The 14,181-nt window shown below is 36.4% G+C and overlaps 1 protein-coding gene across 21 annotated transcripts in view; it reads right to left on the bottom strand.

Moving 5' to 3' along the window:
• The window catches only part of Picalm (phosphatidylinositol binding clathrin assembly protein), a 98,847-nt gene extending 84,666 nt beyond the window's left edge, over positions 1 to 14,181 (bottom strand). For 13 of the 21 annotated variants that reach the window (XM_048787948.1, XM_048787951.1, XM_048787949.1 and 10 more), the window contains exon 1: positions 13,957 to 14,175. In XM_048787948.1, coding sequence (XP_048643905.1) covers positions 13,957 to 14,086 — 130 coding nt within the window. In that variant the 5' untranslated portion in view covers positions 14,087 to 14,175. Of the gene's footprint in view, positions 1 to 13,956 lie in introns of all 21 variants that reach the window. The other 8 variants (XM_015477334.2, XM_015477337.2, XM_015477335.2 and 5 more) reach the window with 2 other exon arrangements.

The following is a 14,181-nucleotide window of genomic DNA, read 5'->3' as shown; positions in this document are numbered from 1 at the left end:
CTTTTTCTACTTAGCCCAAGAAAAAGCTAAAGTCTCACAAAATGATAATCTTAAGAGTCTTAGTAGGTCTTTAAAAAACAGCATGGAGGCCAGGCACAGCAGCGCATGCCTGTAATCCCAGCAACTCAGGAGGCTGAGGCAGGAGGACTGTGAGTTCAAAGCCAGCCTCAGCAAAAACAGGTGGGAGCTACTCAGTGAGACCGTCTCTAACTAAAATACAAAATAGGACTTGGGATGTGACTCAGTGGTTGAGTGCCCCTTAGTTGAATCCTTGGTACCCCTCCCCAAAAAACAAACAAACAAAAAACCAACCAGCAATGGAGACCAGGAGGGAAAGGGCACAGATAAAGTAGTTAGTAGGAAGAAGAAGACCATCCTCCACTCATTACAACTTACTGAAGGCATATACTTCACTTCTTACTGTCTTTATTTACAGCTTTTTTTACAGTGTCCTATATAAAAACACACAAGCCCTTAGCAAATAAAGCCTTATAACATCCTGCTGTAAGATGTGGACTACTGCAGATAACAAAAAAGAAACCTAAAACCAAGGACTATCCAAAATCCATTTCTGACAATCACACATAACAATAATAGTATTAAATAAAAGTAATAAAATAATAGTACCAAAAAACAGAATAGGAGAAGAAGGAACTGCCAATATTTAACAAGCTATGTTTGAAATCAAACATACCAACAAAGAGGGGAGGAGTGAGGAGAGTGGAGCGGGTATGGGGATGGGAAGGAAAAGTGGAATGTAAAGGACATTATTACCCTATATACATGTAAGATTACACTATTGGTGTGACTCTGCACCATGTTCAGCCAGAGGAAGGAGAAGTTGTGCTCCATCTGTGTTCAATGTGTCCAAATGCATTCTACTGTCATGTATAACTAATAGAACAAATTAAAAAACAAAAATGATTTTTAAAATAAATAAAATAAAAATTTAAAAAATATATATAAATATATGTGTGTGCACACACATACCAACAATAGGTATATCCCAGGATAAATTTTTAGTGTGTTAAACTGACCTGATTTTATATAACCTAACTCTGAAAAGTTGATTCCAACTCCATCATTCCTCACATTTTCAATCAATATGGAATAAAATGTACTCTTGGTTATGGGGGGGAAAAAACATTTAAACAAGCCACTATTATAGCAGAGACTATTACTCATGCAGCAATTTTCTACTTTCTTTAAATGATCCCAAACTACTATTTCATAACACACAGAAACCCAATAAGAAATTCATTCTCCTTGATTCTTTCATATACATGCTATATGCTGTATTTAGCATAATGAAAAAGACATACAGGAGCCATATCTATAAACAATTATAATTATAAGCACTATGAAGAAATCCAATACATAAAACGTGTCATTATGGCAAAATACAAAATCCTATAGAACCATGGGATAACACTTTTCCGTGTGGACAAAAGCATACTTATTCAATTATTATGCTATCTCTTCAATCACTTGAAAAACTACATACGTTGAGAACCTAAAAAACACACAGTGAATCAGGCTAAGTGTTCCATCCAGCTGAGAGAATATTCAACCTAAAAAAAAAAATCCCATTTATCCACAACAAACTATGCCCAGTACTGGGGATTAACATCAAGAAAATACTTTTCTCCTCCACAATTTTCTATATCTACATTGCAAAAGAAGATAGTAATTTAGATTCCATGTTAACTTAAAAAATAAAGGTGGGGGGGGGGGAAACGCAAATATTTTTAGTTTCCTTTTACATAGCCTTGTTTCCTGCTATGGTCTAAATGACCCCTTCAAAACTTACGTTGAAATTTAACTGCCACTGCAACAGTATTAGGATGTGGAACTCTAAGAAGATGGTCCTGAGGACTCCACCCAAAGCATTAATGCCATTAATGGAGAAATGAGCGATCTATAAAAATGACCCCTTTCAAGTGCTCTCTTGCTATATGATATCCTCCTTCATGTTATGACACAATAAGAAGGCCTTCACCAAATGGTGAAGCATTGTTATTGGACTTCCCAGCCTCCACAACTGAAGTTTATTGTCTTTATAAACTGGTCAGTCTGATCCCAGTACAGTGGCACATGCCTTTAATCCCAGCAATTCGGGAAACTGAGGCAGTAGAATCCCAAGTTTGAGGTCAGTCTGGGCAACTTAGAGAGACCCTGTCCCAAAATAGAAATTTTTTAAAAGGCTGAGAATTAGCTGAATGGCAAAGTATTCCTGGGTTCAATCCCCAGTATCACAAATAAATATATATCAAAATTTTCAAAAAGGACTGGGGAATGTGACTCAGTGGTTAAGCACCCCTAAATTCAATCCCTTGTACAAAAAAAATAAAAGTGGAAAGACAATAGTCACAGAATGGAAAAAATGTAGCAAATTTTATAAGAATCTAGTATCCAAAATATGTAAAATATAGTACTTTCCTAGAATCCCAAATAAATAAAGAACCAAATTTAAGCAAAAGGAATGAATAGACATTTTTCCAAATAAGATATACAAGTGCTCAATAAACACATAAAGAGATACTAAATATCATTAATCATTCCCTAGTGCCAGACTAGGGATATAGCTCAGCCTAACATACATGAGGCCTTGAGTTTAATGGCAGTACTACGAAAAATAAATAAGTAAATAAAATAAAAATAAATAAAACATTAGGGAACTAAAACAAAACCACAATAAGATACCACTTCATACCTTCTATGATGACTACTTAAAAAGTAAAAAACAAAAATCTAGTGTTAATAAGAATATGGAAAAACTGAACCCTTCATTCATTGCCAAATAGTGCAGCTACTATGGAAGTCTGGTAGTCTGTCAAAAAGTCAAACATATGATCTAGCAATGTTAATCTTAGATATAAACCCAAAAGAATTGAACGTGTTCACACAAAAACTTGTAAACAAATGTTCACAGCCATATTTTCCTTTTTTGGTGCCGGAGATTGAACTCAGGGGCACTCAACCACTGAGCCACACCTCTAGCCCTGTTTTGTATTTTATTTAGAGACAGGGTCTCAGAGTTGCTTAGCACCTCACTTTTGCAGAGCCTGGCTTTCAATTTATGATCCTCTTGCCTCAGCCTCCCAAGCTGCTGGGATTGCTGGTAAGTGTCACTGCACCTGGCCACAGCCATATTATTCTTGATAGCAAAAAGAGTAAACAACCCAAATGTTCACCAAGTGATGAACGTATAAACAAATGTGATATATCCATACAAGGGAATGCTATCCAACTATAAAAAGGAATAAAGTACTATTACATATTATAAGAATGAACCTTAAGGGCTGGGATTGTGGCTCAGCAGTAGAGCAATAGCCTACCATGTGTAAGGCACTGGGTTTGATGCTCAGCCCGACATAAAGTAAAATAAAGACATTGTGTCCACCTATAACTTTATATAAGTATATATAGAGAGAGAATGAACCTTGAAAACATCAGCATGCTAAGAAGTCAGATACAAGACCATACATTATCCATTTATATGAAATGTCCAGTAAAGAAAAATTCATACACAGAAAGCAGATTAATTGTGGTAAGGGGTAGAGAGGTAACTGAGAATAATTGTTAATAGATACAGAATTTCTTCTTTAAGGAATGGAAAATGTTCTAGAATTAGATAATGGCCATGGTTACAAATAATGTTATGACTATATTAAATACTACTGAACAATACACTTTGAAACAGTTTTCACATTATGTTTATTATGTCTCAATTTTAAAATTATTAAAAAACCACACACAATTCTCTGTCATAATTATCTCTGAATTAGTTAACCGCTAATATTTCAAGTTATTCCATTTAATGCATGAATCAAATTTCTGCAAACACTTTTTTAAGAGACGATCAAAAAGGTCTTGCAGCCAGACATGGTAGTGTGTGCCTAAAACATCAGCTACTTGGGAAGCTGAGGTCAACATGGACAATCTAGCAAGACCCTGTCTCCTAAAATATATATAAAAAAAAGGGTGGAGATGTAGCTCAGTGCTTGCTTAGCATGTGTGAGGCCCTGGGTTCAATACACAGTACCACAAATTAGGAGGACTAAGGGTGGGGGCAGGGAGGGTTTGCCAATCCTCTCCAGGAAAATACCATCCATTATTGATTGTTCACTGTATACTTAAATTTCATTAATCTTTTTGCATATTAGATGTATTTAAAACGATACATTTGTTCTTCTAAAGCACCCACAAGATAGCTAATTATTTTATTAGCACATTCAAGATGAAACACAAATACCCCTTGTTCTCAGAGTTTATAGTCACAAGAGACCTATAATTAGCAGAAACAAGGACATTAAAATATAGAACATTCTGAAGTCACCTGCACAGTATATCTGCAATCTTTATGGAGTGAAGTGGTTTGGAGAGAATGCCTAGCTTCCTCAGTCACTACTTGGAATAACTGCCCTAGAGTAAAATTTGGGCTCCTAGGATTCTTTTAAGTAATAAACTAATGCTGTAAATACCAGCACATTCCTGAAATCACTGCTGGAATTCCAAGTGTTCAAAAGAAAACCTTAAACAATTTCCATTAGCCCCTGGGGTATCAACTTCTAGTCTAGATTTAGTGACCTTACTTTTACTATCATTACTACTAGCATACCAATCCTTACTTCACACTTATATAAGGGTTACTTCTAAATCAGTCATTTCTTTTCTTTCACATTTTTACATTATCTGCTAAGTGTACTTCATCTTTGCTTAATCAAAAATGAACCTGCCACAGTCACACTCAAGGAGGCACCCTTCACACAAGAGGCCAATATGACTGGCACTACCTTGGAGTGGTACAAGGAAAGAGCTCTGACAAACACTGCAGATCTATTTCTGGTCCTCTGCTTAATTCTTAAAATTACATTCTACTTTCAAGAACATGCCCTCAAAATATGCACTTTAATATATAGTTCAAATTGAGCAGCTATAACAAAAACCTTTGCTCTAACAATGTTTTAGAAAACACTACCCAGTATCTAAACAAAACTAAACCTCTTAAGGTCTCAAGTTCTAGGAAACACACAGATCATTGTTATAATTTGTTACCAAAACATTACTAACTTTATATATAAATTTTTACCAGCCAAATACAATTCATTACAACTAAGATAATTACCATAAAGAATATTCATAAATGTCTGCTGGAATAGATCTTATTCTATTGCCATAAGTTGTTCATGGCATAGTCTGAGATATGCAAGCAGACTAAGCACCCAGAGGGTTGCTGACTAGGTATACTTTGGGAAATACAGAAAAGTACAGGGGAAAAAAGTTCCTATTGTACAAATAAAATACACATAAACCATACACATACACACACACACACAGACGGTTTACACATATAACTACTGTTTATTATCAAAATTATAAACTTTATTAATGGTGATAATGTTGGACTAACAGGACCATGAAAATTATTCAAGGAATGTTTTTCGGAAACAGGTTATCTAGTGAAAACAATGGGGGCTGCTTTCCCCAGGGCTTGCCTAGCATCCCTGAGGCCCTGGGACTCAATCCTCAGTATGGTAAAACATAAACAAAAAAATGAAAGCAAATAATTTAAAGAAATTTTAAAAGAGTGGAGATGAGGGTACAGCTCAATGGTAGAGAGCACTTGCCTGGTACGTGTAAAGTCCTGGGTTTGATCTCCCAGCCTCACTAAAATAAAAAGATAAAAAAAATCACAGGATGTATCTATCTTAACAAAGGAATGAGGAAAATATTTTGTGTCCAAGGAATGTTGTGTGCAAAAGCAAATAGGTTCTGGTGGCATTTGCCTGTGATCTCAGGGACCACAGAGGTGAGACAGGAAGATCACAGTTCAAGGCCAGCCCAGGAATTTAGAAGATCCTATTTAAAAATAAAAAACAAAAAAGGCTGGGGATATAGTTCAGGTAAAGTGCTCCTGGCTTCAGTTCCAGTACCAAAAGGAGAAGAAAGAAAGGCAAATAGTTTGGATGTCAAGAAACTCCTTGTGGCTTAATTGATATTAACCTGCCTGTTCTTCATGAAAAAAAAAGATTGCTCTGGGAGGAAAGGAGGAGTAGAGAAAAAACAAATAGATCAAGAGCTCCAAGAGTTCCAATTTAATGACAGACTTTATTAAGATCTTGAGGGGAGGGGGGTTTTTAGATATCATTGCTAGACTCTTTTTTCCCCCAGTGGTCACCTTTCTAAGTAACACTGCACATTCCTTCTAATCTGCCTAAACAGTGTGAAATAATCAAAGGACAAAGTCACAAGTCTTCCAGTGGTTGGGTTGCTATTAACTACCAAATCAAATCCAAAATTACTTGGAGGATATCTGAAATCAAGTTCCTCTCTGAGAACAGTTTTCTCCCCTATAACATATACCTTTCCCTAGAGGTATATTATTTAGGATCAGAACCTTGACACTTTTAATAGGTTAGAACCACAAAGAATTTTTAATCTGAGTTCTATTGATATTATTGTTAGAAATTAAAGCCATTTAAAAATGTAAATTTTCATTTAAAAATAATAAAATCTATTATATGTTTGACAAAATTTCATGAAAAATAACTATGTTTTCCAAAGCAAAATTTTACAAGAGTGGAATTATTTTAAATTTTTGTAACACTTTAGTATCTGGCTTAATAGAAAACAGTTGGAATGATTCTTATGTGCTAATACATTCAATCTATTAGAATATCACACACATAGCCTCTGAAAACCTTCACTGTACACTAGTGAAGGAATGAAAATTGAAAAGGCAAATACTATCTTAGTAATGAACACAGTTTTTTAACCTCACAAACTTGCTGAAAGGGTTTGGGGGACTATACCTGAAGAATCACTACCAACAAAAGAGCAGAGGCAACACAATGGAGCAATGATAGTCCTTTATCTTTGAAAGTGGAACAACTAGACATTCACACACACACACAAAAAAAAAAAATTGTATAGACACAGACTTCACACCTTTCACAAAAATTAACTCAAAGAAAATAGAGAACTAAATGTTAATAAATAAATAAATAAATAAAGCTCCTAGAAGACAACATAAGAGAAAAATCTCAATGGCCCTGGGTTTGGTGATGACTTTTTAAAGATACAACACTGATAGCATGATCCATTAAAGAAAGAATAGCCAGGTATGGTGGTGCATGCCTGAAACTCCAGCTACTTAGGAGGCTGAGAAAGGAGGAGTGCAAATTTAAGGCCAGCCTGAGCAACTTAGTGAGACTGTCTCAGGTAAAAAAAAAAAAATAGAAAGGGCTGGGAGATGTATCTTAGTGGTAGATATGCCCTGGGTTCAATTCTCAGTACCACCAAAAAAGAAAAGAAAAGCTGGATTTCACTGAAATGAAAAGTTTCTGCTCTGCAAATGATATTCATAAGAATAAAAAGGAAAGCCACAGACTGGGAGGAAAATATTTGCAAAAGATACATGTGACAAGGGACTATAACCTAAAGTTTACAAGAACTCTTAAAATTCAATAAGAAAACAATTTACCTTTCAGAAAGGGCCAAAGAACTTAACAGAAAGAAACTTCACCAAAAAAGATACACAGGCTAGCTGGGCACAATGGTGCATGCCTGTAATCCCAGCAACTGCAGAGGGTAAGGCAGGAGGATCACCAGTTCAAGGCAACCTCAGCAATTTAGGGAGGTTCTAAGCAACTCAGCAACCCAGTTTCTAAATAAAATAGAAAAAAGGGCTGGGAATGTGGCGCAGTTGTAAAGTACCCCTGAGTTAAATCCCCAGCATAAAAATTAAAAACAAAACAACAACAACAACAAAAAAAAAAACAGAAACCCTCAACAACTGAGAAAGACTGTTTCAAAGTAAAAAAGAAATCTGTTAAAAATGTATACACATAAAAAGATGCTCCAGATCTTTTCATTCCATCATCAAGGAAATGAGGCCAATTAAAACAATAATGAGCTACACACCTGTGAGAATGCTCAAATTCTAGAACAGTGAGAAAGTTAAATACTGGTAAGGATGTAAACTACAAAAACTCTCAATCATTACTGATGGAAATGAGAAATGACTCTGGAAGTGACTTTGGAAGACAGTTTTGGCAATTTCTTACAAAATTAAACATACTCTTTTTTTTTCCCTAAGAATTCAACGTTTATTTTATTTATTTGTTTTTATGTGGTGCTGAGGATCGAACTCAGTGCCTCACACATGCTAGGCAAGCATTCTACCACTAAGGTACAACCCCAGCACCAAACTGAACACATTCTTAATATAACATACACACAAATGTTGACAGCAGCTTAATTTATAATTGTGAAAATTTGGAAATAACCAAGCTACCCTTCAACAAGTGAATGGACAAATAAACTGTGATACATCCAGATGATGGAATATTATTCATTCCCAAAAATAAATTTTAAGCCATGAAAAGACATGAAGGAATCTTAAATGCATATTACCAAGTAAAACAAGTCAATCTGAAAAGACTATATATGTTTCCAACTACGTGGCATTCTGGAAAAGGCAAAACCATGAAGATAGTTTAAAAAAAAAGCAATGGTTTCAAGGAGTCTGAGGTGGTTAAACTACTTTGTAAGACCCTAAAATGGTGGATACATGCCATAGGCTTTTCCAAAACCAAGGAATGCATCATAACACCAAGAATGAATACTAATGTACATTATGGAGTTTGGGTATAATGTCAACATAGGTACATCAATTATGACCAGCTGTACCACTTTAGTGAGGGATATTGATTATGGAGAGGATATTCGTGTGGGAATAGAGTAAATATGAGAAACAAGCAGCTCAATTTTGCTGTGAACCTAAACTGCTCTAAAACAATATTCATTTTCTGGGATAGAAAAATAATTATGTAAAAAGTCACACTGAGATGACAGTACAGACTCCAAGTGCTACACTACTTGGGTTCAAATCCCAGTTCACCTCTTCTAGCTATATGACCTTGTGGGGAAAACAGAGGCTCTCTCACAAAGCTGTTAAACGAAAATGAACTAATTATCAAATACAAAGTGTTCTGTAAGGCATCTGGCACACATTAAACACAAATAAATATTTGTTAAAAATAAAATCAAACTAGGTATAAGCACAAAGAACATGGCCATTGCTATATTTCTATTAAAACAACTTGAGAAACCCTTAATGCTTTGAAAATCTGGCAAATCACAACTAAACATAATTGTTAATACAAAGGTTTACGTTAATCAAGATTCCTTTTAAATGAATATCACTAGCCAAATATAACTGCCCAAAATAATTCTCCATGAAAAGAACAATATACACAATGAACACAAAAAATTCTAAAAGGTCAAATCCAAAATTTTGATTCTCTAGAGAAATGCATAAAGCAGTTCAACTGGGAACATACTGAGACAGAACACAAAGTAACGGAAATGCCACTTTAGCCACCAAAAGAACAGGAAGAGCAAATATTAAGCCTTTACTCTGCAAATACCTCTTCTTGTTAGGGTTCTAACCTTGTGCCAAAAAACCTTTAAATTTATTTTTCTTACTTCTTTGATTTTGGAACTGAAGAAAATAAACAGAGGTAACTTTCTACACATTAGAATCAACTTTTGTATTAAATATTCTACCATACAATTTTATTTAAATTAAAGAAATTCTGATAAAATAAATTTAGGGGCTGGGCCTGTAGCTGGGGAGGGGGGCAGAGCACTTGCCTACCATATGTGAGACACAATGGGTTCGATCCTTAGCACCACATAAAAATAAACAAATAAAATAAAGACAAACTATCCACCTACAACTACAAAATTTTTTTTAAATAAATAAATCTGGGGTGTGGGATTGTGGCTTAGTGATAGAGATCTCATCTCACATGTGTGAGGCACTGGGTCCCATCCTCAGCACAACATAAAAATAAATAAAATAAAGATATTGTTTCCATCTACAATTTTTAAAAATTTAAATAAATAATTTAAACAAGTGTATTTTAAAGATATCAAAGGATGTGTCTCATACAAATGCTTTACAAATAATATGAAAAAAATAGCCAGGTCATTATAAAGTGTTTCACTTCTCACCCACCACTATAATTTTAAATCCAAACACAAACACACTTAAAAAAAATTATCCAAACCTGGTGCTGTGGCACATGCCTATTAATCCCACTAGTCCAGAAGCTGAGGCAGGATTGCAAATTTGGCCAATCTCCAGCAATTCAGTGAGACCCAGTCTCAAAATAAAAAGGACTGGGGATGTAGCTCAGTGGTAGTGTTTGTCTAGCATGCACAAAACCCTGAGTTCCATCGCCAGTAAGGGGGGAGGGGGGAGATTCAGATATATAAAATATACAGTAAGCATAAAATGCATAGATGTTCAAAGTCCAGTATTAAGCATATCTTAAAGTAAGCCCATTAGTGAGGCACAATCACTTTAAAGAAATGTTTTAGAATTCATTTACTAATTACAAATAGGACAAGAACAAAAATGGGTGAATGTCAGTCTTTTAGAATACAAACTTTGGTTGACCCTCTTTCTATGGGTTCTAATCCTCGAAATCAACTAACCTCAGATCAAAACATTTGCGGGGAAGGGGAACTGCACAAGTACTTAACTTGTACAGACTTTTCTTTTGTCATTATTCCTTAAATATAAAATATAATGACTATTTACAAAGCATTTACATTATATACATATAAGTAATTACAGATGATTTAAAGTGTAGTATATAAGTAATCTAGAGATCCTTTAAAGTATAAAGGGATGTGTGCAGATTATATGCAAATATTATGTCATTTTACATAAGGGACTTAAGCATCCACAAATTTTGGCATATGATGGGGAGATACTTGTGCCTGGGAAACTGAAGTCCTTCAAATATAAGGGCTGCCATTCCTCTACCTTGATTTTGGATAGCCATAAGAGGCCTGATATTACATAGAAATTCATTTATTTTTACATATGTTTCAAGTTTAAGAACTCTTCACATTAGGGATATTAGTTAACTTTTATCCATTAGTGCCTATAAGCAAAGAAAAAAGATCCTTTCTTCAAGAAGTATACAATGTAGTATGAATTAAGCTATAACTCACGGATCATAATAATCACTTCCTAATATGGAAAGATCCTAGAAAGGAAGTGTACAGAAACCACGGCCACATTCTATGGCTTATAGGGAAACAACAGTCCTAAGCATATTATGTTTTTGTCAAATGCTGCCATTTTAAATTGTTTCCTTTTGGTTCAAATAAGTAGGCATCAGCTGTTAGAGACATTAAAAAGTACAAAGATGTGGTGCTGAAAATCTGTAATCCCAAAGACTCTTGGGAAGCCGAGGCAGGAGGATCATAAATTCAAGTCCAGCCTCAGCAACTTAGTTTGACCCTGTCATAAAATAAAAAGGGCTGGGGATGTCACTTAGCAGTGAAGTGCCAGAGTTCAATCCCCAGACCAAAACAAACAAACAAAAAAAAATCAGGAGTACAAGAGAACTAAACTTTCATTTAAGAAAAAGTTTCTAAACTTCTAAGAAATAAGTCATTTGTGATGATATATTTCTGTATAAAGCCTAAACTTCATGATGTTTACACTAAGAATTTTCAATTTTCTCAAAGCATGTTGAAGTGTGGGAGGAGCAAGGTATTTAGTAAACCACTGGTTGGTGAGACTTTAAATTTATTTCATCAATGAGAACTAGTTTCAAGGACATTTAAATTGCATTAAAGGCCAAACAATATCACTGTGTTTTAACTCCTCACTGAAAATAAATGGATGCACTTTATGTATGTAGTTTTTTCAGTCAAACATTATCAAGTATACTCAAGTTCTAAAAATACGGGAGTTTGAAAACATAGCAAAAGAGAAAAAAGAACTAAAAATGTCAGATTTTCCTCAAAATCTAATCCAAGTTAACATTTGCAGTAGCAGCCATTACAAGAAACAAGGCCATTAACATTTATAAAACTACAAACAACTCTTCAACCATAATCAACCTATTGTCTCTCCCTTCAAGCAACTTTTCAAAAAGAATCACTTCTCCATTTGAAATAAGACACACCCTTACAAAAACTTTTAAAGGCAGTATCTATTGTTATAACTTATTTTGAATGAGGGAAAACAATTCACATAGTCAAGTACTTTCTTCTTACACACACACACACACACACACACACACACACCAGAATTAAGAGTGTTAAGGTAAAATAAGTTTTGGTGGAGCAAACTCCCGTCTTTGGAAGGGACATAAGCAGTAGACATGTCTACTCCAAATATAAAACACTATGGCTTCACAATGCACTGTAAGGAATTTTCTATTTATACAAGTGTCATCATTTAAGTATATTCTCCATTCTCTAAATTGGCTGAGACTGAGAAGTAACAAGCACTCTGCATGAGTGTCACAGAGAACCAAACTAATGATTTTTACAAAACTTTTCCACAAATCACAATGAATAATGGTTTTGTCTGTAGCAATTACTTGTTCTAACAGCACTTCATGAGCAAAGTATCTTGGAAGAATTCACATTTTGTTGAAAAAAAAAAAAAAAAGCTGTTTAAGTGCAATGCAAGTATTACAAGCCAAAGTCCAAATGAAAAACCAAAACAGGGCTCCTGACAGTGAATTCCTTTCAGAACATGCTCACTCTTGTTTCACATGGTAAAAGCAAAGTAACTTTCATGTATGATGAAAGTTATTCAGTCTAATGTATCCAACAGTTATTTTAAAAGGGAATTTGTGACTATTTCCTTACTCTCTCCTGAAAAGTTTCAGGTCAAAGCTCCGGTGGACTTAAGGATTGAGAGATCCAATGAGCTTTGTACCCTGAGGTAAAGGAGGTGGCTTATGGGTGGCTTCTGGGTTTAAAAAAAAAATGGGAGGAGTTAGTTCTACTAATTGAATCTAAGTTACTGAATGAAGCTATACTATGCTGTATTAGAAAAGTTCGTGGCCCAAAAGATAATCAGCATGAATTAAAAAGTATCCAAGATGAAGCTCCAAACATCTTTTTACCATTGTTTTTAACCAGATGTATATTATTTGTAGATAATTTTATTAATTCATTTTGAACAACAGTCTGCATACTTAAGCTTCTAAAGTTTCACACTTAAGCTTCTAAATTCAAACCGCCAGGGTTAACAGTTCCAGGAACTGACATCAATATCAGCAAAGCCTTTTTCCATATCCCCATTCGATATTTTTAAAAAATGTGGGGGACTGACATACTCAGCTCACCCTCACCCGGGTCAAAAGCACAGACAATACAATGATTAAATTCCACCAGAGGCGACTAAAAATACCAACTTTCCGCAAAGCTTTCCCTAAACCAAAGTGAGTCCCTTTACTTTTACTCCTCAAGAAGAAGGTAATATGGGATGAACGTCGGGTAACTGGTATGATACTGGAAAGAAAATCAGTCGAAGGAGTTGTAGTTCTGAAGCTATAGAGGCAAAGAAAGGTAACCCAAAGGAGGAGGAGGAAAGGTGGAAGAGAAAACCGGGAAGGGTGAAGAAAGGAAGTGGGAACCACTTCGAAGGCTGCGGAGTAACAGGGTCCAAGGAACCCGAAGTCCATGGAAACCCGAAAAAGGCTAATAGGGAAACAATGGGGAGGTGAGTCCCGAACAAGCGTGGAGACGCTCGGGCGAGGGCGATGAGGCGGCACCGGACGGGTGAGATGGAAGGGCGAAAGGCTGCAGTAGACAGGAGAAGTAAGGCGGGGAGGCAAGTTGGGGTGTACTGGGGCACGGAGGAGCGTCGAGCGGGGAGGCCAGGATCCCCTAGGATCTGGGAGGGGAGTGGCTTGCCAAGAGATTTTTGGACAGGGGACGGAGGGAACGGAGGCCGTGAAGGCAGGTGTGATGGAAGCAAAAAGAACACAGCTCGACGAGCAGAGGACCCGCAGCGCCAGATAAGACGTAGGGAGGAAGAGGCAACTGGAGGAGAAAAGAAAAGAGATGGAGAAAAGGACGAGGACTGCGCGGGCGTGAAAGGGGTCCGCGGTGGGCTTCACTCACAGTCCAGGTGCTTTTTCTTGGGGCCCATGATCTCGTGGGTCGTGGCCTTGCATACTGTCTTGGACACCGCGGAGCCGGTGACACTGTGCTGGGCGGCTGTGATTCGGTCCGTCAGGCTCTGGCCAGACATCTCTGCGGCTCCTCCGCCACCCCTTCTGCTCGCCAGCCGGCGGGGACCGGGACCCCCAAGTGCTGGAGGGCCCCCACCCCCCACCGCACCCCCTA

The sequence above is a fragment of the Marmota marmota genome, unplaced genomic scaffold (assembly GCF_001458135.2).
Source record: "Marmota marmota marmota unplaced genomic scaffold, marMar, whole genome shotgun sequence".
Taxonomy (NCBI): Eukaryota; Metazoa; Chordata; class Mammalia; order Rodentia; family Sciuridae; genus Marmota; species Marmota marmota.
The sequence above is the reverse complement of the archived record's forward strand: the minus strand, read 5'-3'. Positions and strand labels throughout refer to the sequence as shown.